Source organism: Periplaneta americana, chromosome 6 (genome assembly GCF_040183065.1).
Source record: "Periplaneta americana isolate PAMFEO1 chromosome 6, P.americana_PAMFEO1_priV1, whole genome shotgun sequence".
In the NCBI taxonomy this organism is placed as follows: domain Eukaryota; kingdom Metazoa; phylum Arthropoda; class Insecta; order Blattodea; family Blattidae; genus Periplaneta; species Periplaneta americana.
In genome coordinates, this window is record NC_091122.1 from 15,537,686 (window position 1) to 15,561,433 (window position 23,748).

The window sequence follows — 23,748 nt, forward strand, 5'->3', positions numbered from 1 at the left end:
TTAGGAAAATATTTGGAGCTAAGAGGGATGAAGTTACAGGAGAATGGAGAAAGTTACACAATGCAGAACTGCATGCATTGTACTCTTCACCTAACATAATTAGGAACATTAAATTCTCATGTTTGAGATGGGCAGGGCATGTACCACGTATGGGTAAATCTAGAAATCCATATAGAGTGTTGGTTGGGAGACCTGAGGCAAGAAGATCTTTGGGGAGTCCGAGACGTAGATGGGAGGATAATCTTAAAATAGAGTTGAGAGAGGTGGGATATGATGGTAGGGACTGGATTAATCTTGCTCAGAACAGGGACCGGCTGGCTTATGTGAGGGCGGGAATGAACATCCAGGTTTCCTTAAAAGCCGTAAGTAAGTAAGTAAATTTGAAAAACAAATTAATCTCTCACTGACAATTGAAAATTTAAAAATGCCTTTTTATTTTCTCATTATACGAATTATAAAGAGAGAGTATAATGATGCTAAAAAAAACTTATTTAGAAAGATTTTAGCACCTTTGACACTGAAAGAATCTTTTCCAGCATATCGTCCTTTCACCTGTCTGCATTGTGTACAATTTCTTATAAACTATATTGAATGGATTTTATTCATATTGAGTATCTGCAAAACAACTCATCCGAGATAACAAACATGATATAGATATGGTGTGTGGATAAGCTTCAGGGCTTCTACCGCGTTGTCTTGGTGTTATTGGCTGACGTTTCGACCGCTGTGTTTTGGTCATCTTCAGAGCAGTTGTTGGATAAGGAAATAGTCTGCCAGCTCGTATATATATCGTCACCTGAATGCAAGAACTAGGTAACTTGATTTTTCATATTTTGTGACATTACCTATTTACTTATTTATTGTACTAAGGAATATGTCTCGTTTTCTTTTACCTATTTGTTATATTGGAAAATAGATGTCGCTGGTATATTTCGATCAGTTACCTAGATCCTGGATTACATTTTGTGCGATTTTTGCTATGCTATAAAAGAGGTAACTAAAAACCGCAAATTTCGAGTTACCTAGTTCTTGCATTCACGTGACGATATATACGAGCTGGCAGACTATATACTATACTATATATATTATATATATTATATATTATATATATATATATATATATATATATATATATATATATACGAACTGGCAGACTGTTTCCTTATCCAACAACTGCTCTGAAGATGACCACAACACAGCAGTCGAAACGTCAGTCAGTAACACCAAGACAAAGCGGTAGAAGCCCTGAAGCTTATCCACACACCATGTACACCGGCCATGGAAGCCTACGCGAACACATGATATAGATATCTTTGTCTTGTTTTTTACTTAAGATGGTGTGATAAATGTAATGGGATAGACAGTGCAGATACCTTCAAAGTTGTTTTCCTGTCTACAGGTTATGTACAGTATTTAAAACTGGTATGAACATGACTCGTACTGTTGCTGTATCCATTGCAGAATTCAATGTGTTGCTTCATAGTGGAAAGTAGCCCAAACACATGTCACTTCTTTACACAATAAATGTTCACCAGTAAGGAAATGTTATGTTGTTAACTCAGTTTCACAAATTACTGACTCATGGGGTTTCTGATTTCACACATTCATTTATAATAACAATGTAAATGCATACAAACTTAAATATGCCATTATAATAAGAATAGAAATGCATAAATGACTGATATATGTCATTCTAAAAATTGTAACAAATATTGCAATACTATTGTTAAAACTGTCATACATGTAGATATTTTTAAGAAGCTGTTTGCAAGCGTCTTCGCAACCACTGTTCAGGGATAAAAAAAAAGAACAGTACCAGTACGCAACATCCTTGATTTATACCTTTTTCAAGTACATGCAAATAATGATAATAATAATAATAATAATAATAATGATGATGATGATGATGCTGGTGATGATGATGATGATAATAATAATAATAATAATAATAATAATAATAATAATAATAATAATAATAATAGAGGAAAAGGCTAATTGGGATTTCCCAATCTGTGATTGGTCAAAAACTCCAACAGAACTGATAGTACATAGGTAATTCTTGCGGTGAATTTCAGTGAAGTCTGCAGGGCCTAATTAGTCAAATCCACTCTCCTCATCTCCATGCTGGGGCCCCCTGGAATCTTTTAAGATGCGAAAGAGAGAGTTGTGTGCAGAAAGCAATTGGGGGGGGGGGGGCTACCACATTTATCTTTCCCAAGAAAAACTGAAAACATGGCATGGATTATGATGAATCTGGAAGTGAAGAGAAATAACTAGAAACATTTGAAATGTAGGTATGGAGAAGAAAGGAGCACATGAAATGGACACAAACAGAGTAAGAAATGAAGCTGTGCTGGAAAGAGTGGGTGAAGAAAGAATAATGCTGCAAATGGTGAGGAAGAGAAACAGAAATAGCTGTCACTGGCTAAGTAGGAACTGCCTGCTGAAGGATGCACTGGAAGGAATGTGAACAGGGAAAAAAAATTCGGGGCAGAAGAAAAATATCAGATGATAGACAGCATTAAGATATATGGATAGTATGAGAAGACAGAAAAGAGATATGATTGGGGAATGCTGGGTTTGCAGTAAAAGACTGAAAGACCTGCCCTTGGGCAGAAAATTAATAATAATAATAATAATAATAATAATAATAATAATAATAATAATAATAATAATAATCTATGATTTCAAGAAATTAATAACAAATGAAACTATGTCTTGGGGGTTGTTCAAGTGAACGTGATGTGTTCCTTTAACCTCGTGAACCTGCAGTGTACTAGCAGTCTCTTTGATCTTGTTCAGAATCCGAGAGTAGTAACTATGGTGCCTTAGAGTGCCAGTAGCTTTGATATTTAACACTTTACATGTAATACGAGATGCATACTCCAAAGCCATATCTAGTGATATGAACCCCAGTGGTGACAGAAGCCGCACATCTCTTGCAAACAGATAGTTGTTGCTCTCAGGATCACGATGAATACCTCGTTTAAGCATGATCTTGCATGACTCTGGTGTTAGTGAGCCTCTGTGCCCATGCATCATAATATCCCTCATATCCGCATATGGGTAGCAGGGCATGTCTTCCTTTGTACTCTCCTCATATCTGAGAAACTTCTCAACATTCCTTGTTGTTAACTCCACTATTTCTGCGTTAGTGAAGACGGCTGGACTAGCGGCATCGAGACATATTAACTTATCAATTTCGTCTGGGAATGTGGCAGCATATAAGAAACCTATTGACGCCCCAAGGGAATGGCCCATTATGGTCACTTTCTTCCATTCGAAGTGTTTCACTATCTGTCTTGCTATTATCAAGCCATCCCAGTGTATACACAACACTTTCCCCTTCGGGTAAGATGAAGAGAAACCGTGACCTGGCAGGTCGATGCAGAGGATAGAGAAGTCTGGGAGAAGCATGGGTGCCAGTTTGTCGAACGATCCAGCATTGTCCTGCCAGCCATGAATTGCTAGGATGGGCTGCCTGTCTTGAGGGCCCCACCATTTGCCTAGGAAGAAAAATTGAAGTCATAATGTGACATAAATAAATTAAATAAAGAAAACAGGGCATAAAGGTAAGCGTTCACTACATCGTATCGCACGCATCGGACGAATCGCATGGATCGGAAAAAGACTGTCTTAGCTGTAATTGTTATGCAACCGCGTTCACTACATCGTATCGGACGCATCGCTTCTCGGCAAATCCGTCCACGTTCCTCGGATGGGCAACTTTTCCGATGCGTGCGATCATGGCCTTCTTTAATAAATCAATTTTAATTGGTCAACTGTTACTATTATGTTGTGCCATATTCAGTGTCGCGCCAAAATGGCAGACGGAAAACTTATTTCGCGTGTAGAAAATTGCGAAGAATTATATAATTTGAGGCGTTCCCATTACAGTAATCAAGTCGTTTCTTGGAAATATATTATGTAACCAATATTTCTTTCGTTTCTTCCTCTTTAATTAAGACGCATGAAGCAATTACAAATTCTTATTCGCTAACAGACGTAATTAATAGACCTAACCTCAACTCCTTTGCTTTCAGTAATGTCAATATCGTACGACGTCATGTTTTACACAGCAGATAGGGGAATCCGATGAGGCGATGAGGTGAAGTCGTTACAGTGAACGCAGCGCACTTAAAGTATCAGTTGCGTGCAATTCATACGAGGAGTGCGATATGATGTAGTGAACGCATACCTTTAGGGTATATCTGAAGAGGGAAACAATCAGGGGCGGCTTTCGAAGAGGGGCTGCGGAGCTGCAGCACCCCCAGACATTTGTGGCTCTTGTCCCATTTTATGTTGTGTAATACATTTATTATACAGTCTCTATTTAGCGGTTCGAATGTTTTAAAAATTTTCGCTCTCAATAACATGCACGCAATCGTTAGTGAAGTCACTTCCTCCCCTGGTGCTGCCAGAGCGAAACCAGAGACAAGGACTATAGGCTGAAGCCACTTCCTCCCCTGGAGCTGCCAGTCTCGTCTCAGATGCTTTGCGCGTTAGTTTTACCCCTCCCCCTGCTAGCCCCTTGCCGTGAATCCAGAGTTTCCAGGCGCTGCAAAATTTGCAGCAGTTTGTCAGTAGCGTGAAGTTTTAAATACATTTTCTTTAATGTTGTGAGTACAACAAGTGCAACAATGTTTAATTCTGTACAATATTTACAGTCTATTCAGTTCAGTACCTTAACAATTCAGGAGAAATGTGAAATTAAGTGCCCATCAGTTGAATATCATAATGGAAAGAGCCGCTAAACAAAATACAAAGGCTCCCATATTTTTTGCTAATTTATCCAGTATCCCTTTCTTCTCTCGATATCCACACAGTCTGTATTAGATTAATGTGTTTCAAAGACAATTCCATCAACTGGGGCAACAAGATGGATTTAAAATAACAGTAAATGTTGTTCATGAGAAGAAGGCGCCATTGCTAGAATGTTTTCAACCATTATGGAATCTGAAACATCTAACAACATCACAATAAATGAGGCAAGCGCCCTGGTGCGTACTCTTGAATATCCTGAATTCAATTTCTGGCTCAGTTATTCTTTCCATTTATTGATGTATCATGTATTATATATTATACAACCAACTACAACATCGCCAGTTAGATATTTCTAAGGTTCAAATCTGCATATAAAAATTAAATTATGGTTCATTTAACGACACTCGCAACAGCAGGGGTTATATCAGCGTCGCCGGTGTGTCGGAATTTTGTTCGCAGGATTCTTTTAAATGCCACTAAATCTACTAACATGAGCCTGTCTCATTTAAACACAACTTACAAGATAAGGCGCATGGAACTAACCTTCAAATAAAGTAAGTTGCTTGGTTTATTTTTGTATGCAGCCCCCCTTAATTCAATACTCACGAGCCGCCACTGGAAACAATGTAACTTAGATCTTTATTATTCAATTGCAGTTACTTTGCCATTAGACATTTATACACATATAAAAACATAGGCTACATGTACTGTATGCATATCATTCAGTAACTAAAGAAATGAGTATCAGTAGCTTAAAATAATATGTTACCTATGTATTTACCAGATTTTGTGGACATGCACTAAGTTACTCGTCATGCTTATTCTGCAAGATGTGCTATTTCTCTCCCACTAATTAAACCTAAGTGTAATGCCTAATCTGGTCTGAGGAACAGCTCTAACTTTGACTCAAGACTACACAATTCTTTTATTAATAATTATCCTCACCTAGCATTAATGAACCATTCTGGTTTTAAAATGGAAGTGTACAAATTACTTTTGCAAATTTTCTCTAGCTCAAACATGGATTCTTAACAATACTGCCTGCATGTTTATATTATAACTAGCTGAAAGCACCCAGCATTGTTCGGGTTGTCCTTTTTGCTTCTTTTTTAAATTAAACTGGCTGTTAAGACTTCTCACAAATCTTAGAAACTCAACTATAGACAACCAAAACGAATTGTCTTTACTAAGCTTTCCTCGTCCATAATATGAAGATCATATTTACTGGAAATTATTTGTTGTGAAATTCCATCATATGTCAAAAATCAAATAATGTATTACGATTTATTCGATCAAAAGCTTTTTGAAATCAACAAATGCTATATGAGTGAGTGGCTGTGTTAAATTCACAATGATTCTCAATAAGAATTTTCATTGTAAAATAGCCATCACAGCATGATCGTCCTTTCCTGAAGCCAAATTTTTCCTCACCCAAAAGATGTTATCGTTAATTAGCACAATTCATAACACGGCCAAAAATGGATTAAGTTACAAATTTCGTTCCGTCCTGTGGTTATCCCCGTATTACAACAAGGTAACATTGAATTTGCTGTCCTCGAGAATTTTTCCATTATAAGCCACAGTTCTGCATTTTATAAAATTGAACTCACCACTGATGTGTCCCCAGGAAACTGGAATTTGTATTTCTTCTGCATCACTTGACATGTTTTCTACACCTATGTGTCTGTACCTATAACAAAGAAATTTCAATTTACTACTACTTTCTGAAAAAGCCCGTAAAAGATTCTCCCTTCTAAAAAGACTAGCAGGAAAGAAATGAGGATGCTCTAGGAATACTTTGAATACTACATACAAAATGTTTATACAGCCAGTGCTGACATACTAAGGAGAAATTTTAATTACTTCACCTTTCATAAACGAAATAGAATATGTTCAAAACCAAGCTCTCAGGCTCATTACTGGTGGAATCAAAACAACTCCAATAGATTCTATGAGATTCCTCACTAATATTAACAGCATCAAAATGACAATAGAAGAAAAATCACTGATTCAATATGAAAAACTTATCAGATTACCAGGAAATAATTGGCATTCATACAGTCCTCTCTGTAGATTGAAAACTCAAAAAAGTTTCATATCCATGGTTCAAGAATTAAAACAGAAAATCAATATTCCGAATTTAAAAGAAAACTTACAAATTAAACCAAACCCTTAACTCTATTAAATATAGAATATAATCTAAATTTAACAGAAGAAATACTGAAATCAGAAGTAAGCACTGAAATAATGAAACAATTGTCTTTAGAGACAATTAATATTAGGTACCCTCCACAAAACTGGCTTCATTTATACACCGACGGATCCTTGATCTCCAGAGAACAAGGTGCCGGTGCAGGTGTTACGTGCTGTCTCTTCTCACTTTATAGATCTCTTGGATATGGAACAACAAGTTTTGATGGAGAAATCGTTGCAATAAGTGAAAGTCTCAGGAATCTTCTATGCCACATCAATAAATTTAAGAATACAGTTATATTGTCAGACTCTAAAGCAGCTATTCTATCAATAGTCTCTAAACACACACCTTCATCTCAAACAGCAGAAATAACTAAAATGCTCTCTCAATTAATACTCAATAAAAGAATTGTATTCCAATGGATATCATCCCATTGTGGAATCCTGGGAAATGAGAATGTGGATGCACTTGCAAAGAAGGGCAGCAATGCTACTTACAGACCTGTTACTAAATCTACATATTACTCTGTGAAAAGATGTATTAAATCTACATACTTAGACTTCAACAAACAAAATTTGATAACACAATCTCAAGGGAAAAAATGGAACTCTCTGCATCATAATCCACAGTTAATTCCTGATTTACCACGAAAATCGTCTGTAGCTGAATTTAGATTGGCAACAGACCATGATTGTTTGGCCAAACACCTGCATAGAATTGTAATATATCAGTCCCCTAACTGTCCCTTGTGCAACTCAAACCAAGAAATGGATTCGGAACACCTCAAAATCTGTGCTTCAGTAGCTGACCATGATAATATCTTTGAAAAATATTGAAGTGCAAGAGGTCAAATGACTTTACTGTCAAACGCCTGGCATTATACTACCACTACCACTACCACTACCACTACCACTACCACTACCACTACCACTACCACTACCACTACCACTACCACTACTTGATCAAAGCAGTGTATGAAATGTTCACACTATCATTGTTCTAATGTAAATGTAGACAAAGTACCAAAAGTAACAAAGAAAAAATAACATTTTTAAATAGGCATTTTCTGACTTTCCATTGTCCACTATGCAATGATGTAGGCTATAAAAAAAAACTCTTTAAAAACTAAACTTTTACCCATATGCAGATAGTCGGTATTCATTACATCATATTGATTGCAAATAAGTCCATATGAGTCCGAAAAAAAAGATGGAAAACAAATCATGACTGGTGTACAGTTGAAAGAAAGCAACAATAAAATTGCCTTCAGGGACTAACAGGAAGGATGAACAGCAGTAAACATATTATACAGTGCAATTCTTACAGTTGCTCACGTAGTTCATGCATGCTGTCTTCCAGCAAGTGACAGTGTAAGAACAGAGACTATATCGTGGAGAAAAAAAGTCCCAACTATGCAATTCACACACATGGAACAAAAGAACAGCTACTACAGCAGATGTTCGGAATGTTCACGAGGAAACAAAACTAATTGAGCATTTAAGATGCCACTGTCTACTGATTAAAGAAACCAATTGCAATAAGGAATTCTGGCAGTGAAATCTGTAGGACTAGCATATTTTATTCAATTTGTAAGCTTGCTAAATTTTAGTTTTTTGTTGCTCTCTGAGCAGAAGACTAAGAAATGTCGCCTTGCTGTGTAAGTTTTCTTAAGTATTTTCTAGGAGATTGCTCGAGATGAAGCTTTTCACACTTTAACACTCTAAGATTTTTTCGATATTTTTATTCAGCACTGAACCTGTCACTTTGAATTTATTCACTAGTTTATGAATCCCAGAACGAATTAAAACTCACACTCCGGGAAATTGCTCAGGAAACTCTCTTTTAACTCTTCCTGCTGATGTATACTTAATGAAATTGCAACACACGAAAATAACGCTGCATATTGCATGACTCCGATGTGCTAACACGCTTATTTTGGTCCAAACGAAAGATCTCGTGAATACATCTTTGAAATCAGACATACACATGGAACACCAGTACAGAAATGGTAATGTAACGTTTGTAGGGTGATCCATTCCGACACTATTACTTCGATTGAAATAAATGTGATCTTGTTCGATCGGACTAAGTTGTGAGCATGAAATTGACTTGGCACTTCGCAGGCCCGCGGTGACTGGGACCATTTTGAACAGGGCGAAAATTTCCGTTCAATATATCTTGCAACTACGATGTGCTAGCACATTGATTTTGGTGCCAAACAGAAGATCTCATTTATCAATTTAATATATATTATTTTATATTTTTTTTATTTAACTTATTTATTTTATTTATTTTTTTTTTAATGTACCGAAGTACATATGATATTTCCATGCAGATATTTCTCCGTTCCATTACTCTTTCATCATACTCTTTCATCCTATCAATTTAAGCCAGACATATTCACATAAAACCAACGGCCATGTACCCGACACCCAATTTTTCACAATGTACTCCCAGGTCCAAGAGAAAGTATAGCTACAAGTCCTAATGTAGACTTAAAAATGAAACAAGTCTAATAGACTGCCACAATTTTATATCTCAATTTACATATCTCGAGAAAAGGACTGTTTTACAATGACTACCATCTTACAGCAGATTCTGGTAATGGGACTGCCTGCAATTCTGTTACAAAAGTTTTTCAAATGCTAGAACTGAACAGAACCAAACAATTATATTTTGTTCAAAATATAGGTATACGATAATTACTTATAGTCCACGCAAATTAACTCGATTATCAACTTCAGAATTACTACCACAGAACTTGATTGCCTCACCTGAAATCTATGCAGGACTGATATTCCCAAATCCCTAACTGGATATTGTCTGAACAGAAAGAAGAAACAGTCAAAGAATATCTATAAAAGTGTCCAGTCCTCGAAACTAGAAATATCATATCTAAAATTATTGGGAAGATGATCGCTAATGGCTGTATATTCCACTTTAGCAACCAGTCATTAGTCACTGTCTTCGCTATCATTATCAATATTGTCTTACCATTACCGGTATCTGCCAACATGATGTGTCTATAGATCTGACAGTTAACAATAGGCACAGGAATAATAATTATTGCCTTATTTCAATTCATTATATAATGGAGATTAAAAATAAATTTTAAATTCTTCAAAGTTAAGCACCAACATCTGCAAGTAAGGAAAAGTGTTTCCACATGGAGTTTTAAAGCAATGTTATCATTTCTTTCCTACTGCTGGACCCTTAAGACTTGTCAAAATAATGAAATTACCGCGGTATCTAAGACAAACTCTGCTTCAGTGAAATAATAATAATAATAATAATAATAATAATAATAATAATAATAATAATAATACTTTATTGGTAACAATAGTTATTAGGACCAAAAATTAATCTTTACATAAATACTTTATTTGTTTCATACATCTCAGCTAGCCATGTGGCTAGAGATGTGAAACCTGTCAATACAGTAACCTATACTTAAGTTACGCATTTAACAATAATTTTTACACTTTATGTACCGTAGTTATTTGATTACATGCATAAAAATCATCTATAAGTTATAGAAATTGAATGTGAAGAGAAATATGTACACATTGTATATTTTAAGTAAAGAGCACATGTGAAAGTGGGCTTACCACTAGTGTCTCCACAGTACGGGAATTAGTATCTCCTCAGATTCTCTTGCCATACACCCACAGCTACAAATAATCAAAACTGTTTGAGTTATTGTGACTGCAACATTGTTCTTGTTAGAATGCATATATACGACACTCATAGCACAATAAATAGCACAAAATAGATCCTCAAAACTTCTACAGTGTCTTAAATTATTTTTAAATTAAAGTCAAAAAGTTCATAATAGAATAAATGTTCTTGTGTTTAGACTTATATAGTACTTATATTATGCTATTAGTGGGATAATAACTACAGCTTGAAAGACGCTTGTTCTCATGCACCAGAAAAATGATGGCTTCAGACTATTTTCCAGAAGTGGGGGACAAAGAATAATGAATAAAGAACCTTGGGGTGATTGGAATTAATACTATTAGCATTGTATGTTAAGGATAGGACTTCCGTTTAAGCACTTAATATGCATTTGCTGATTCATAGGTCTACAACTTGCTTTACTAAAAGTACCATTTCAGTACCGGTACTAGTTTAAATTGTTTAAATAAAAACGAAAAAAAAAAACCTCAAGTAGGCCTATTAACCTTTGTCATTGAAGTCTAAATCAATTTAAATTAATTACTTCTCTAATACTGTACTAAATAGGTAGGCGTACTCACAATTGAGCCGTTCAAAGCAGAAGTGGTGTAAGTCAAAAATGGGTAATGAGGGTTAAAGTAAACATTCTGTAAAATACAGCACAAAGTAGCAATTAATATTCAATTTATTTAAACTATTAGTAGCCAGTGGATAGCACGAAGGGCATATTAATTGCTACTTTGCGCTGTAATTTACAGAATTTTTACTTTAAATCTCATTAGCCAATTTTGACTTACACCACTTCTGCTCTGAACGGCTCAATTATTAAATACACTTCTTAAAATTGTGCTTATAGTTTCAGAATAATCAATACAATGTTAGAAATATGTATAGGCTTACTATTACAAATAATTAGACTGTATTTAGGTAAAGGGAGATAAGTCATAAAAACGATTTTTAGATATGAAAATTAAACTTCTGAACATTAAGTTACGGTACCGGTATTGCAAATAATTTTCTACACAAATAAAACACAACAAATGCTAATATTCTTTTGTTTTTTTGCACACCCACTTGTAGAATTTAAATTGTGTAAGTTATTCATTATTCACCTGTGGAACAAAAGTCCACTTGCACAAAAAAGACTTGATGTCCTTTGCCCGAACACCATGTTTAAAAATAAAGGATTCCTTAACTTTTAATGTCGACTTTATAAATTAAACATCTTATAAATGACTCAAAATTAACATGAATTTAGATGCATGTTAAAATTCCTGGACAGGACGGCAGGAGGAAGTGTTGGGTAAGGGTTAAATATCCCTCTCCTACTCCTCGACATTTTCTCCCCTGTATTCAGCACTGCCAGAATAATGAAGACAGATAAAATCCCCCTTTACCGGCAGTACAAATAATTATAGCAGATACTGGTAATTTTTTTGCATCCAACTAAGAGTCTGTAAAGCTTCGGCCTACACACACACACAATATCTAACATTTCATAACGCTGGGTATTTCTAAATTGAATACATGCCATCGATTTAGAATTACAATATATCTGTACCTATATCATATGGACAATAATGCTAAGATAAAAATGCATATAACAGTCAGATAAAGTTATAAAATACAGAATCGCAGGTCATCCTAACCTGTATACGGGTCTTCATGTTAATCTCACCTGCAATAATCCAAGACTGAGTGTTGCCAAGTAGACCCTAATTAACGGAAATGAGCTACAAACCTTATCTATAATAGGGTTCACATGGACACTTTTGCCTTCATACATAAATTAAAGCATGCTGTCATTCTGTCGAGTTCACATTCTATTAGCGTGAGAATTATGATATACATAGTCCATAATGACCTTGAATAATACAGACTATAGCAATGCACACTGCATGTATTCAAGGCACGTGAATGGTAAATTACAAGAAGCGAAGCTGTGTTGGAAAGAGTGAGAGAAGAAAGAATGATGCTGAAGCTGATCAGGAAGAGATAAAGGAATTGGCTGGGTTAGGGTTACCATGAGAAGAAGTTCTATAGGAGGACATGGAATATAAAATAAGAGGACAGAGCTGAAACAAGGAGGATATTTTAAAAATTAAAGATACAAACAATGGCTCACCTTACTCAATTTTCTCACTATAGTCGCGACGCTGTTATTCCCGGCGTGACTCCTCCTCTTTGCTTACGTCTTAGGAAGTCAAGGCTCTATAAAGTCTAGGTAGATAGTATCGTTCGCCATTTTTGTTCTTTCGTTGCTGAGCTACCAGACGAGGGAACTATTTGCCACACCGTTAAACATTATCATATCGTAGCTCCTATTATAATAAATCAAACGCACTGTAATTCAGCAAATAATTGAGCGGCAAATAACTTCCTCATGTGCTTTCTGCGAATGCCAACGGAAGAGTCAAAATGGCGAGCGATTATATTAAGTATTTATCCAGCCTTAGGAAATGCATGACGTCTTCATCAGCAAATCACAAGACGCACACGTTTAAATGTAGCCGACCTGCAACGTGATTGGCTGCCAGAAATTAGAGCGACGGGACTATAGTTGCTGGATCAGTATTATAATTATCTGTACCCTATTTATCGGTGGAGCCTGCTTTGTGCACAAAAGCCTGAAGAGACAATCCTCTATCTTGTAAGAAATATCTATGGAACTGTTCACAGGACATGTCCTTGAAATTATATTTCACCATGATGATATCTCTGACTGTCTCCGTTAGCATGCGATTTCGTTCTTTTGTGCATTGAGCAGATATTAGAGAAAATACTCTCTCAGCACTTCCATTGTGACTTGGGATAAATAAATAGAATTGACATATTTTTAAGAGTTCTGAAAAGTTTCAGTGCTCGCAGAACTATTGGAATTGAAGAATTTGCACCATTGTTTATCTAAACTTAAATCTTTGTCCAAATTAACTTGATTGGCATATTTTTGTACACTGCAGGATAAAATTGATGAAATAGCTTAGACTCATGAATAGTGACATTTTTAGAGTGTAAGAATTCAATGCATGTCAATAGGTCATCATATTTTATGTTTTTTTTATGTGCTCCAGCTTCAACCATTGAAAGCAGTTAAATTCTTTCATAGGTTTTCACCATTTGGTTAGATATTCTATGCATAATATTGCACATTATTCAATATTAATATTAATTCTAGTTGAAATGCGAAATGCCGGACATTTCAATTTTTTTTAAATGCCTGCCGGACAGGATAAAATTATTAAAAAAAAGAGGACATGTCCTCCTTTTGCCAGACGGATGGTAACCCTAGGCTGGATCACTGCTTGAGAAGAAACTGTCTTCCGAAGGATGCACTGGAAGGAATGGTGAATGGGAGAAGAGTTCGGGGCAGAAGATATCAAATGATGAACGGTATTAAGATATATGGATCATATGCGAAGACTAAGAGGAAGGCAGAAAATAAAGACTGGAGAATGCTGAGTTTGCAGTGAAAGACCTGTCCCTGGGCAGAACACTATGAATGAATGAACAAAGATGAATTCAATCTGAGGAATAAAAGTGGCGAAGCTAATCGACTTGAGTCTGCATCACTCGAATGTAGGCACTGAGACGATTACCTACCTGTTCAACATCAACTTAAAAATTTTCTGAAGAACTGTTTTCAGGGGTGATAGCAGGAGGAATAATAATAATAATAAAATGTTAAGATTGGCTGATGATATGGCGTTGTTGGCAGAAGAGGATATGATACTAAGGGATATGTTGCTATGGCTATATGACAGTGGTGAGTAATAAGTGATGAAGATAAATACAAACAAGATGAAGACCATGGTTATTGGAAGAAAAATAAAGAAGGTATAGATACTGGGACCAATCTCTGTGCTTGGTGATCATTGCACTACTACTGAAAGCTTGGGTGAGGGTATGGAGTAAGGCAAGGGTGCTGAGAGCAGGTAGTATTCTGAAAACAAATATTTTCTTCTACAGGGACAGACTGACATGTAACAGATAAGCTAGGTAACTCACGACCAACATTTTCAATTCAGACAATCCTGCTAGTGCCGATATGGTGGTGTAATGATGTACTGGTTGAGTGGAAGAGAAGGCTTAATGGCCTTAACTCTGTCAGTAGAAATAAATCTACTACTACTACTACTACTAACGTAGCTATGACATATGCCAAATGCATAGATTGGTTCCGGTATCTGTAAACGTGGGAATTCTAAATAAGGCAGTGGAACAAGTGGACAGCTTCAAATACTGGAGGTGTACTATAAATAGTAATATGAGCTGTTGCCAGGAAGTCAAAAGGAGGATAGTAATGACAAAGGAAGCTTTTAATAGAAAAGGGAACATCTGCGAAACTCTGGAAAAAGAACTAAACAAGATACTTTGAGGTGCTTTGTGCGGAGTGTGGCATTGTATCGGGCAGAAACACGGACATTATGACGAATTGAAGAGAAACGATTAGAAGTATTTGGAATGTGGATATGGAGAAGAATGAAACGTGTGAAATGGACAGACAGAATAAGAAATGAAGCAGTGCTAGAAAGAGTAAGTGAAGAAAGAATAATACTGAAACTGATCAGGGAGAGAAAAAAAATCGGCTGGTTCACTGGCTGAAAAGAAACTGTCTACTGAAGGATGCATTGGAAGGAATGGTGAATGGGAGAAAAGTTCGGGGCAGAAGAAGATATCAGATGATAGACAACATTAAGATATATGGATTGTATGCGAAGCCTAAGAGGAAGGCAGAAGAGGGGAAAGATTGGAGAATGCTGGGTTTGCAGTGAAGGACCTGCCCTTGAGCAGAAAACTAAGAATGGATTGAATTTTCATATACTTTTTTTATCTGATAACTGTTTTAATTGAATATTCAAAGAGAGTTAATACCTTTGGAGTATTGTTTATAATACGGTATGGAAAAATCACATATTATATACTTTAAATTATTCATATTTCTAACAGAAAATTTAACATTTTTTTATATTTTAGAATACAATATGTTGTTGTTGTTGTTACCTAATGCCGGGCTTTGGCAACAAAGCCATTAGTGTTCTTGCTCTCCAATATTTCTCTGTGGTGGATCCATCAGGTAGAACTTCACAGGTTTGTAGATGATCTTCAGTCATTTCTTCTTCTTTGTTGCATAGAGGGCAATTTGGATTTGTGTAAATTCCTATTTTATTCAAGTGTTTGGGCAAATAATCGTGTTCTGTAAGCAGTCTGAATTTTGCTACTGCAGATTTACGTGGGATATCTGGAATAATTTCTGGCTTTTTTATTAAAATGCTCCATTTTTTAGAATACAATATTAAAATTTGGTGTAGGACATACTTTCCATGTTACCAGTGATTAAATAAAGTAATTCTGATCTAGAAACAATATACTCGAAAAAGCAATTAAAAATACTTGATCTTATACTGATAGCCATGATTACATATATTACAGTATTTAGTGGAGGAAGTGAATGTACAGTATAACATTTCCTTAACAAGTTTATTATTTTTTTTTTTTCACATTTCCTTAACATCGAGATTTTGACAACTTCCTTTATACTTCAGGCAGGACAATTTTTTAAGCCCAAGAATTGGGACACACAACAACCATAAGTGTGTAACAGTTTTTCTTAATCGGTTATTTTACGACACTTTATCAACTGCAGGTTATCTAGCGTCTGAATGAGATGAAGGTAATAATGCCAGTAAAATGAGTCCAGGGTCCAGTGCTTAAAGTTACTCGGCATTTCCTCTTAATGGGTTGAAGGAAAACCCTGGAAAAAAAATTCTATAAGGTAGCTTGTCTCAACCAGAATTTCAACTCTGGCCCGCTCATTTCAAGGTCAGGCATGCTAACCGTTACTCCACAGTGATGAAGTAAGTCTGAACAATGATGTCTGTAATAATTTTTGTTTGCCCTGAGAACTTAATTGTTTTATAAGCCTCAGAAGTAATTCAGCTGAAAGAAATGATGTACTATAGTCATACCATACCTTTATCGCATACACTGGATAGCATCTTTCAACAATACATGTGCCGATAGCCTAGATCATATATGTAACAGATATGTCGGGCTTCTAGGCTTTGAGGTTAACAACTTTTGTCAGGTTTACTATGCTGCCATCTAGTTGTTACATAAGGAGTCACGTCATAATTCCCATTTGAATTGCATTAGCGACTGTGCTGCCATCTCGTGTTTGTTTACGGCGGACAGGTGGCGATCCTGGCGGTTGTTCTCTTCAAGGTGCTGCCGATTTTAACGTAGCGAGGAATTATCTGTTACATATATGATCTAGGCCGATAGCTAGCTCATATTATGGAATAGGTAAGCTTTCTCTGAATAACAAGATCTCTCGTTAATGCTGTAAAATAATTTATTGACAACATGATACATATAGTTTAAATAATGTAATTAAATATCATAAATAAATTCCTATATAAATCATTAAATGAACAATTAAGTAAAGTACCATCACAAAACAAATTTGTACCAAGAATCAAAACATAACAAATATAAATAAAAACTGTAAATGAATGAATACTTCAATGGTAAGGAAAAAACCGATGAGACATTATTGAAAATAAGGAATAAAACAATGTAATTCCTTCATTAAATGGGTCTCCGCTAGAGGTTATAATCGTAGTTTGAATACTATATTGTATATAATGTGGTACATGATTTAAAAACATTAAGCAAAGTAAATCAGATTATAGCCTATTATTAATAATATAGGGCTACTACTGAACATTAAACATGTTTATTTTACTTTTACAATAGAATGAGGAGTATGCTATTTTCTTGTGGCCAAGAACTGACAAAAGTATTAGAACATAACAATTAACTGTTCCGCATGGGTAACAATCTTACTTGTATCTGCAAGACTGGTAATTCTGTTCCTTTGAAACTTGCTGTTCTCGTTGGATCTGCAACATTGATCTTTGTCATAGGCTATGGCCACTGTCATTCAAATTCTCTTTGACATGTTTAACTTATCTTATTAACATTACATACACAATTACATAAGTTGAGAAAATTTCGTTCAATTAAAATAAACAACGAATAGTCTGTTTTATGAGAAGTATCAGTTTTAAAAGTACCACAAAGGAAGTACAAGTACCCAATTTGAGAAATTCAGGTAACAATTTAAAGCTAGACATTAATAAAAAAAACTAAACATAACAAAATTTAGATGAAAACAAAAAGATAACGAATTGAAAACAATATGTATGTATGTATGTATGTTCTCATACTCTTATAGCTGGTACCGGATATGGATAGCTTATTTTTTATATTTGTCCGTATGCTGTGGAGATCTAACAATGCAATGAGAGTAGGTTCGACATGAACTCATTAACAGCTCCCTTATCAGTCAACGTGTATGAAGTATTTAAGGGAAAAAAACTTACAAACCACTAAAAAGTATTAAGTTCACAGTAGGCCCTACATATCATTTAATTGGCCTCGATTGTGTGGAAAATGAAGACAAATACATTAAACACAACAATCCTGAGTTTCTCAAGAACTAATAGTTAGAATTCTTTAAAAATTTTCCCAGAAGATGTACATTGTACATTTTAATATAACTAGCTGCTATATTTTTGTAATAAAATAATATTAAATAGAAGAAAAATGTAAAAAAAAATAATATAATTACCAATTTTAGGTACAATTTCCATAGAAAGTGCCAGTAGGACAGATTAAAATTTTCCACCTTATTCTTCATATCGTTGTGAGATCATTGTGAAAATGTTGTTTAGATCTAACTGAAAGAGAAGAGCCAAAAAAAAAATCTTTTTCCTTTTAAGGGAAAATTAAATTAAATTTACTTGCTTTTTACCACAAAATCTTGCATAACTCCTCCATGTATTAATGTTAAAATTATAATTCTTTCTGAGAATACTTTACAATAGACTTAAAATAACTGTGCAAATTTTTATTGCTCTAGCACGAACGGTTCTAGTAAAAATTGTACCTTAGTGTATGAAAATGTTCCAGTTCTGAGGAAAAAAAAATGTTTATAATGTAACTTTTTAACGAATTTAAAGCAACGGCCACTCCAGATATGTTTACAGAGTAAATATGATCCCATTGCAATAAAGAATATATAGGAATTTCTTGTTCAGAAATATACAATGAATTTAGTCCGTAAAAATTAAAAATGATATATTTTGATACTTCCCAGGCCCCTAAGGCTTTCATGATGTTCACCATACTACGAGATTTTTGGATTTCTGCACTTTGTCATAGATGCAGAAACATCCAATGTACTGGCTTCATCATAATGTAAGCCAGAGAGAGAGGAATATAATACAGTAGAATTCCTCGTATCCGGCAACTGTGGGACAAAGCCAGTTCCGGATAACTGATTTTGCTGTATAATTGGAAAATACGTTTATAGGTTATGTAAAGACACACTGTACTGCACGAACATTTTTTTCCCATGTTGAAATACGTACAATGTTTATTTTTAGTACTGAATATTTTTAGTAATGTACATTAATCAGTCCATAATTTTATTATTGTACTACAGTAATACATACTAGCGTAAAAAATACTAATAGTTTTCGTAACCTTATGACAATTTTAAATGGCGGTCATGTGATGTTAATAGCAGTGTAGCCAATGCCGAACTATGAAGACAAAGTAGTGCAAGATGATTTGAGCATAAGAACATTTGGTCAATGTAGAGTATCCACAGCCCACTGAACGAATATTGGTTAAATGAGCGTTGAGTGATTTCCGCCGATTTTGGAATAGACACCGAAGCACTTAGGTTAGGTTAGGTTAGTTTAGGCTTTTATTATCCCGTCAAGATGAAGGTGAAAGCAACTGAGTGTGATTTTTTGTTTTCTATGTTGGCAGTTCAAGTGCGTCGGTGTCTATTCCAAAATTGGCGGAAGTCACTCAACGCTTGTTTCACCCGAATATTTCACACTTTTATCACTGCCAATGTTGCGCTATAAACCAATTTTCACAAATCTAATGTAAAAGACTGCCTACACAAGCAACAAGTTACACTAAATGTTTAGGATTAGTGTAAAACTGGCCTATGTCTCCTATAGTGGGCGGTACATAAGTAACATTCACCAAACATTTTGCTTGCGTTTTGCAGAATCCATTGTGCAACAGCAGCTCTTAGCGGTAATAGCCATGATACTATCTATCACTCGAATGAAATTTTTGCGCGCTGTAGGAACAGAGAATTTCACACTTTTCTATTTAGATTCATCCAACACCCCTTCGAAACTGGCGAGTTTAAGTAGTAAATTTAAAGATATCGTCCCTGCACATTGTTTACAAGGTCCAAGTGACAGCTTACCGATGCTACCCGATAAACTCCAGGGTCTATGTTTTCACGCATGAACAATGTAAAGATATGTAGCATGTGCAATCCACGAAAACCATTCTCATCTTCGTCAGACTCTTCTCTTTCACATGGATGACTTTTTTTTGCCAAACCAAAAGTGCCGGATACGAGGAATTTTACTATATATAAAACTATGTGTATGTATATATAATATATACTTATATAGGCTATGTATATATATATATAAATATATATATATATATATACATACATACATACATATATGAGACGTTCAGAGCTAAAGTGGATCAAGTCACAAATTTTCGTAAATTGAGTTTACTTCCTTTTCTGATTTATCTGAAGTTGGATCTTGTCCGAGCAGTAATGGATCAAGTCTTAATTCCAAGCATTCGCCAGTAGGTGACATCAGTCACTTTTGGCTCAGATTATTTGTCACGATGTTCTGAGCCATAGTGGATCAAGCCACCAAAGTGTTGCATCAATTAACATCACAATAAAATTGTTTATATTTTATAAATCTAGAATTTGAGAATGGAGCAATAAAATTATTGGTAGTGAAATTAGATAATCCACTAGAGCAAGTTAACTTTAAGTCCTATTATCTCAAAACTACGTCTCACGAACTTGATCCACTTTAGCTCTGAAAAAAAAAACACACGCACACACATACATACAGATATATATATATATATATATATATATATATATATATATATATATATATGTATATATATATATATAGTATATGTTGTTACAAAGACCTAGATTACCCTGATACACAGCTTCGAAAAGTTTGTGTTTCTGCATCTTGATATGGTGCAAAACTCCAGCAATATCGTACCATATTAATTTTATATTTAAAGAGTCTCTGAAGTAGGGTAGTGAGAACACAGCAAAACTATTAAGAAAAGATATTTTTGTATGCACTGTGATGTTATGGAGTACATATACGGAAAACTCGAAAAAGTAACTTAGCAAGACCATTATTACTTAGAAACCAGAAAACACAGGAAAATGGAGTACAGTATATTTGTCTATTTCAATGTCACATTAAATTTGACAGCTATAGACACAAATGCTTCAATTACTTTTTGGTCAGATTTCACACAACTGCAATCGAAAACAACTAAGATTCTCTTTCAAAATTCTTGAATCATTGGGCCATATTCATAGACAGTTTTAGCGCGGGTTTCCGGTGGATGATCAGCGTTTTTCGTATTCATAAACCAGTGTTAGCGATAGGATATGATGTGAATTCTGTACAAGTAACCAGTGGATAGCCGGGGCTAACTTTGTATGCTCGTAGCGCGTGCTGCGAAATGTCTATGAATAGCACCCTTAGAGACTGACTATTTGCGTTGCCTGCACATTCTTCTTTAAATCATATTGCACAAGGAAAGAAAAATGACTACGAGATAACTTTGGTGTTTAGTATCACAAACACATGGACATGTGATTGACGGTATTATACAATAATAATAAACACCGTAACTTAAGCTAGTGTAAATTATGTCGCAATGATAGAACAGGGAAATAAATAAACAACAATCAACTAAATAATACCTTATTAGAGTAGTACCGGTACAGTAATGTCGTCTCATTTAACATTGTGAGAATTGAAAGTGGAAAGCATACAGTACTTATTTTTAGTCTGATTGTCCACAAAGGAGCCATGTCAAATAAATCAGGGGCAGCTCAATTTAAAAATTGAAAAAAAGAAAATAAAAATTTATACAAAGACTTATTAAAATGAAATACCTGTCCATGGAACTTTATCCCTTTAAATTCTTAATTAATCGAAATTGCTCATCTGAAAACACTTTTTGGTTTCTACATTTTTATTTTAAGTAGCTTATAAAATAAAACTTTATGAAATATTTCTTTCATTTGTAAAACTTACTCTACAATAAAATTAAATTATTTTCTGGTAACAGTCTCATTTCAATACTGGTATTGAAACCTAAAGAACGTTCTGAACCCTATCAACAAATTTAAGTGGTGTTTTGGGGGAAGAATCTGAATGTTCTGAGGTAAGGATCAACAGTAGCCAGAGCCTTGATTCGGAGTAATTGAGATAGCTGGGCTGAGGAAAACTCATATGCAGTCCTGTGTGTTTCTTAACAGCATACATTCACTGTTAATATCTGGGAAAGATACACGATTATGTGTATTATAAAACGACCCTACATGCTTTCAACTAGATTGAATGACAATTTGCACAGAGCCTTTCTGGAAAAGTTTGTGTGATTTCAGCATGATGGAGAACCAATACATTTTGCTATCAATGTTAGAAATCATCTCGACTAAAGAAACTTGGACACCAATGGATCAGTCATGGTGGTCTTGATGCATGACAGTTATCAAAAGGTCGATGTATAAGATTCCTGTTCAGATTGAGGAAGACTTAGTTGCTCGTATTATCGCAGCCTGTGAGGAAGTCCTCACAAACTCTAGGATGCTACAGTTTATATGTCAGTTCAATCAGTAGTTTATCACGTTGTTCTTGATGCTTATTTCTAACATGTACTGTAAATGTTTGTCATGATTAAATTTATCACAATTAAATGACCTATAAAAGATTCAAAACTTTTCTGATTATGTAACAAAGAGGCCTTACTACCTTTCACTTTTCTATCTCAAAACATTCTGATACTTAATCCCGAACACCCACATCATAACTCGGAAATGTCCTACATATTAACTCATCTGTGAGAATCGTGTTCTCTTCGTAAAAATTTCTCTCTGAAATCAGGCATTTTCACGAGTCAAATAAATAATATTAATTTTCAAGGCATGAATTGAGTATCTGGAAGGAAAGTACTGAGAAAAAATATCTGAATCCATAAAAACAACAGCCTACATGGAAAATTTCTGGACTACCCATCAAACTAATATATACACAAATTCATTGGCTTTTCCAGCGCTGTGCAAGTTCATCTCTGATCTCCTTCAATTCTTGCAATGCTTGTGTATGGTTCTTCAAACTTTCATGATTTTTGTATATGATGAGAGCTTCAATTCGATGAATACTGTCTCTGAAATAATAAAAATATCATATATCATTTGATTTATTAGTAAGTTCCAAAAATACTACAAAGCAGTTAGTAGCATTTGGGACCATCAAACTCCGTTCTGTGCCTGAGCTGTATCTCATGTTGCAACTAGGAAAACGGACTCAACGTCACAGTTAATAATAGCGCGCAATGTAACGATTTTTACTCAAAGCATGATGATAATAATAATAGCCACTAACTTGTGTCGCAAGAATTGTTGAAAATTATGTTCCTCAGCAGCAACACATTTTCGACATCTGTAGAGAAAATTACTAGTCTTATTCATAAGTTCCTCGGGTGTCATTAAAGCAATTTCTCGACTGATATTTTCTTTTAGTTCTTCTATTGTGTGATGGTTGTTCTTATAAACTTTGCCTTTTAAGTTTCATAAAAATAATAATCACACTGAGTGAGGTTAGTGCTATGAAGGGGGCTACAAACCAGTATTGATAAGTCTATTCCCAAAATTGTATGCAATAAGATCTAGTGTAGTGATTCGTAAGCAGTGTGTGTGTGGTAGCAGAATCCTGCTAACTGTATTCAATGTCTGTTAGTTTGAAAAATGGTTTTAATATTTCTGCTTGATATCGTGCAGCATTCATAATGCCTTAAAAAATAGGGCTATTATTTTGTATGCATTCAAACCACACCACACATCAATCATTCCATCATGTTACAACTTCATTCAGAAGTCGCTCTGATACTGGTTGTATTGTGAGATGACTTGGCTATGTAATTCGAACCATACTCCA

General features: G+C 35.0%; 3 protein-coding genes across 13 annotated transcripts in view; 1 reads left to right on the forward strand and 2 right to left on the reverse strand.

Moving 5' to 3' along the window:
* The window catches only part of LOC138701039 (succinate dehydrogenase [ubiquinone] iron-sulfur subunit, mitochondrial-like), a 64,846-nt gene that overhangs the window by 1,296 nt on the left and 39,802 nt on the right, over positions 1–23,748 (forward strand). The window lies entirely within an intron of this gene.
* On the reverse strand, positions 393–12,903 carry LOC138701038 (probable serine hydrolase). Of its 8 annotated transcripts, none has more exons than XM_069827567.1 (4): positions 12,762–12,903; positions 10,567–10,629; positions 6,375–6,454; positions 393–3,506 (listed from the first exon to the last, which is right to left on the reverse strand). In XM_069827567.1, exons 3-4 carry the CDS (start codon positions 6,427–6,429, stop codon positions 2,680–2,682), a joined length of 882 nt encoding a protein of 293 aa, XP_069683668.1. In that variant the 5' UTR covers positions 6,430–6,454; positions 10,567–10,629; positions 12,762–12,903; the 3' UTR covers positions 393–2,679. The 8 variants fall into 8 exon arrangements, with proteins under 8 accessions (XP_069683668.1, XP_069683669.1, XP_069683664.1 ...); XM_069827568.1 differs by having other exon boundaries at positions 10,567–10,645; positions 12,762–12,896; XM_069827563.1 differs by lacking the exon at positions 12,762–12,903 and adding an exon at positions 12,378–12,559.
* fal (falten) overlaps positions 16,971–23,748 on the reverse strand; it is a 53,218-nt gene continuing 46,440 nt past the window's right edge. For all 4 annotated transcript variants that reach the window (XM_069827558.1, XM_069827559.1, XM_069827560.1 and 1 more), the window contains one exon: positions 16,971–22,978. In XM_069827558.1, coding sequence (XP_069683659.1) covers positions 22,849–22,978 — 130 coding nt within the window. In that variant the 3' untranslated portion in view covers positions 16,971–22,848. The remainder of the gene's footprint in view (positions 22,979–23,748) is intronic.

What these genes read in the sequence shown, in the direction of transcription:
- LOC138701038 (XM_069827561.1), bottom strand. Translation starts at nt 9,935, where the DNA reads ATGATAGCGAAGACAGTGACTAATGACTGGTTGCTAAAGTGGAATATA. An exon ending in CAGTCCTGCATAGATTTCAG is followed by an intron (nt 6,455 to 9,732) that starts GTGAGGCAATCA and finishes TCTTTGTTATAG; the next exon opens with GTACAGACACATAGGTGTAG. An exon ending in TTCCTGGGGACACATCAGTG is followed by an intron (nt 3,507 to 6,374) that starts GTGAGTTCAATT and finishes TTTTCTTCCTAG; the next exon opens with GCAAATGGTGGGGCCCTCAA.